At 60.6% G+C, this 4,519-nt stretch overlaps 1 protein-coding gene across 1 annotated transcript in view; it reads right to left on the bottom strand.

Annotated features, from left to right (window-relative positions):
- HS3ST2 (heparan sulfate-glucosamine 3-sulfotransferase 2) overlaps positions 1 to 4,519 on the bottom strand; it is a 12,244-nt gene that overhangs the window by 6,024 nt on the left and 1,701 nt on the right. Inside the window, exon 2 of the mRNA XM_085309883.1 lies at positions 4,322 to 4,518. Coding sequence (XP_085166009.1) covers positions 4,322 to 4,518 — 197 coding nt within the window. The remainder of the gene's footprint in view (positions 1 to 4,321; position 4,519) is intronic.

Here is a 4,519-nt window from a genome sequence, read left to right as displayed (position 1 = left end):
TGCCAACCAAGGACCAAGGGCCAGGGAGCAGGGGAGGAGCTGGCGCTGGTGCCGGCGCAGTATTAGCGCAGCGCGCTGGGGTCGGGCGCAGCCTCGCAGAGCCGCGAAGCCCGACGCAGACCCGCTCCACAGCCCGCGGTGCTGCCTGCGAGCGCCAGGGCCCTGCGCCCCGGCCGGAGCTTTAATGATGGACTGACTCCCGTTACTACACGGTGGCGTTCAAAGAATTTACACCAGTGCTCACAGACAGATAATGAGGGACATTTCAATGTGTACCAGCAGCGCGAGCACAGTAATTAACTTTGTTGCTGATTCATTTTTAATCATTTAAATGCTCCAGAGAATTGCAGTGTCCTTTAAGTCAACAAAATCTTTTCCAAAGGGCAGACTGCTGATGTCCTTCAGCAGCACCAGCCTACGCGTAATTCCCGTCTTCCTCAACATCTGGGCCCCACCGAGCGCCCAACAGAAGGACGGGGCAGCGCCGAGCGCAGCACGGCCGGAGCGGGGTGGAAGAGGAGGCGGCGGCGGCCAGCACCGGTGCAGGGACCCGGCGCGGGCAACCCGGGCGCCCCTCGCCCCCAGCTTGGCGAGAGGGGCCAGGGTCTCCCCCGCTCCGATCCCCAAGGCAACAGTTTTCTTAGGTGAAACTTAAAAACTAGCAGTCATTAAAAAACACAGCTCCTGCAATTAGTCCCTAATTAAAAGCTCCTTCYGCAGGGAGGCTGCACAGGCTCAGGCGTGTGCAGAGGGATGGTGCGCTGTGCCCCATCGGGAAGGATCAGCCCCGGCCGGTGGCGATGCCAGCCCGAGCATCCCGGGCTCCCAGCGACGCCGGGGCAGCTGGGCGCTGGCAGCGCCAGGACCCGCCATCCCGTCCCKCAAGGCAGGGAGCAGGGAGGACGCCGGCCTTTGGGGCAGCTCCTCAGACCAAAGCAGCCTCTGCCAGCGGTTTCTCACCCGTTCCTCCGAGACAGGATGCTCTGAAGTCAAGGAAACTTCAAAGCATCCTTGCAGCTTGCTGCCTCCCTCTCTTCTTACTAATTAGCAGTAGCAAAATGCACTGTCAGTCGAGCCCACAAACGGAGCACGTCACCAGGCAGAACCTCTCGGGCTCCGGCTCGCGTGCGAGCCAGGCTGGCTGTCAGCTGAGGGCGATTAGCAGGGCACCACGGCGGGATTCACAYGGGTGGGTGCGAGCAGGAGCCAGGCAGGGCTGGTCCCTGCGGCGGCGCCCGCCTTCCCTTCCAGCGGAGCCCGCCTGGGCCTCAGCACGGGCGTACCGCAGCCGTTGGGATGCTCCGGCCGTGCTCGCTTTACAGCAGGTCAGCGTTTGGTAAGGGACGCCAAAATGGGAACCAGAACACATCCCCAGTGCCCTGTCTGCTGCACCGATTCAGCCCTAGCTGCACCAGGCAATGGTGACCAGGCTGGTTTCCCTTCCGATTCCTTCGTCCTCTCCAGAAGAGTTTTCCCGGTCCCAGACATGCAGCCTGGCTCTGTCCTGCTGGGTCTGCAGCCTGACCTGCYGGGAAAAGCTCCTCTCTGAATACACTGCATCTCACAGGATTACACGGAGGAAATCCTGGAGGGGGAAACTGCACCCTGAGATGCTGTGATGAGAATCACCGCAAGTTAAGAGACTCGGTCTTCCCTGTGTTCTGGAAAACACTGAAGGTTATTGGCACACTCCACCTGCAGCAGGAAAAGCTCTGTATTGAACATTTAGTCCAGGATTGGTAATGAATCGATACTCCTCAGTAGCTGGCTGTTTGGTTTCAGTTGTCTTAAAACAGATCTTGCTAAAAATACCTTTCCTGTAGTGTATCTCTAGCTAATGAGGTGGATTAGAGAGGCTGATGGGAATTGGAAAAGGCCAGGGTCTCTYTGGTCTCAAATCATTACGGAGGCAGCTCCCGGGCGGTGTACTCTTGTGGGGGGCGTGGGAAGAGCGGTGGGCCCTGGCACACCCTCCGTTTCCAGGTGCACGGTGTCCCAACACATGGAGCAACGGGGGGATGGCAGGAGGCAGGACCGGAGGCACTGGGGAAACGGCTGGTGTCAACAAGCAAGAGGTYTGGAGGCAGCAAGGACGGGAGGATTGGGAGATACCCCCTGCTCGGCTTCCCACCTCTCCCTTCTGRCCAACTTGGGAGCAGAGCGCGGAGCCTTGCCGGCCAGGGCAGTCAGGCTGAGCTTGCGAACTGCATCTGCTCTGCCCATCTCTGGGACGCAGCCACCGATAGGACGCTGCTCGCCGGCTTCCCTGGGCTCTCGGCGGAGGGGCAGGAGCTAATCATGCTGTGGGTCAGACCTGCTGCATATTTAATTGCTCCGCTTGCAAGCAGTAAAATCAATTCCACATTTTATACATTAGTGGCCTCTGTGCTTAAGTTTTGGCACATTTCTGAGATAAAAAAAAGTAATAAAACCAGGGAAGTGTCATTTAATTGTTTTAGCCAASCTAATTTGGAGACTTCGCCTATCAGGCGTGATCTCTCCATCGATCCGGACCCAGCGCCAGGCCCCGGGCAGCGTGCTCCCGGCCTGACCGCGCTCGCTGCGCCCACCCGCCGGGGCCGGCACCGCCTCGCTCGGCGGCCGTGGCCGAGGGGAGCCGTGCCCGGGCACTACGCAGGCTGCCGGGCTCCTGCCCGCCTGCTCTTTGTGCCATGGCACACTAAGTTCCCGCAGTATCCGGCGGTGCGAGCTCATCCGATGGTCTCAGACTTCCAGGAGGTGCATCCCAACTGTACTTTCTCTCAGCCTGTGCTCCACAGTCTCAGCTCTGCTGTAAAAGCGGCAGAACGTCTCCGGCTGGAGGCTCTGTAAACGTGACCCAAGYGCAACACACGACAGCAGCACCTGCTCAGCCTGCAGGCAGCCACCACCGCGCCGCCGCTGCAGCTTGCCGCCCTGGGACACGGGCACCAGCACCATCCGCGCTCCTGAGCGCTGCCTGGTCCCGGCTGCTCGGTGCTGCGCGGAGCAGTTGGACCCGCTCCCGGTCAGAAACCAGCATCTTCGTGCCACAAGCATCACTCGTGTCTCCCYGACCAGGAGACAAACACAAGGACCCCAGCAGAGCGACAGGCACCGCATCTTGCTGCCTCCTGACCCATYTGGCATCTCACCAGGATTGCCCTGCTCTCAAAGGGGGTCTGTACCCGTCAGGAAAGTGCTGCTGAGACGGCGGGGCAAAGAGGGAGCAGAGCTGGGTACACAGGGCCCCRCGGATGCCCACTGCACTGGGTGCTCCAGGCACATCGATGAGCACCGAGTGCCCGTGCTTTTCACATGTGGCATATGACACCTTGGCCAGGCCAAGCTGAGACAGCCCYGGGAGCAGCTGGGTGACTGCCCAGCTGCACGGACCGCAGGGACACGCCGGGGCCATGGGGCCCCAGGCACAGGGTGCGAGCGCTCTGGCTGCTGTGATCTGCCCGCACACGCAGGCRGCACTTGCTGCCTCCCGTGAGCACTGCTGAACTGAACAAGAAAGTCTTCACTGAAGTTAAAATCTCACCATCTCCTGCTGGTGTTGCACTCGCTGCTCTCCACAAATTAGAGATCTCAGATACACTTGCACTTACTTGAGTTCAGACAGATGAGATAGAGGAGAATAGGAATTGCCTCTTTCACAAAACCAGATAAAACTTGATGGCAAAGGGGTTATGAAGCAAACAGAGGGGGGCTGCAATAGCAGGGAGCCTAATAGTGCAGTTCTGTGGGCTAATAATGCACAAGGGTTTGGGGGGTTCCCTCACACTGGCAAGCATTTCTCCAAATGGGAAGGGAAAGCTGTTCTTGTCCTGGCTCCAACCCCAGCTTCCCAGCAGGGACTGGCTCATTTGCACATGCAGTAATGGACTCATTTGGGCTCCAGCTATATTCCCACGGCTGGAAGGAAGGGCAGTCACAGCAGCTGGGACACGGGGCTGCCCCTTCTCCCTGAGCCAGCACTAGACGTTTACTCCTAGACCTGCCTGGCACTTCCTCGAGGAGGAGGAAGAACTCCCCAAATGTAATCAAGCAACAGCCTCCACCACAAGCACAGAACAAATCAGAACAAATCCGCCTGTGCGAAACGCCCGCGGCAGCTCCTGCTCCGCTGCCCCCACGGATGCGCTAGCCTTAGGCAGGCAATATCCTTCTGTAGGAAGGTGCGTGAGACACCGCATCCCCTGTCTGCAACCGCGATCCCCGGAGCTGCCAGCCGCTCCCCGGAGCCGCCCAGGGAGCGAGAGCCGGGGATGGGGCGGACGGAGCGGGGCGAGCCGAGGGAGCGGGATGCGGTGCGGGGCCGGGGCGCCGGGCTCACCTGTACCACTCGAGGCCGCGGTCGTAGTTCCTGTCGAAGAAGTGGGGCTCGGTGCCCAGGGCACGCACGTCGGGGTGCACGCGGATGAACTCCAGCACGGCGCGGGTGCCGCCCTTCTTGACGCCCACCACGATGGCCTGCGGCAGCCGCTTGGCGCCGGGCCGCGGCGGCCCCGGCGGGGCGGCCCCGGCGGCGGGC

This window comes from Rhea americana, unplaced genomic scaffold (genome assembly GCF_003343005.1).
Source record: "Rhea americana isolate MKP2758 unplaced genomic scaffold, rheAme1 scaffold_305, whole genome shotgun sequence".
NCBI lineage: Eukaryota > Metazoa > Chordata > Aves > Rheiformes > Rheidae > Rhea > Rhea americana.
This window is presented reverse-complemented; position numbering and strand designations above follow the sequence as displayed.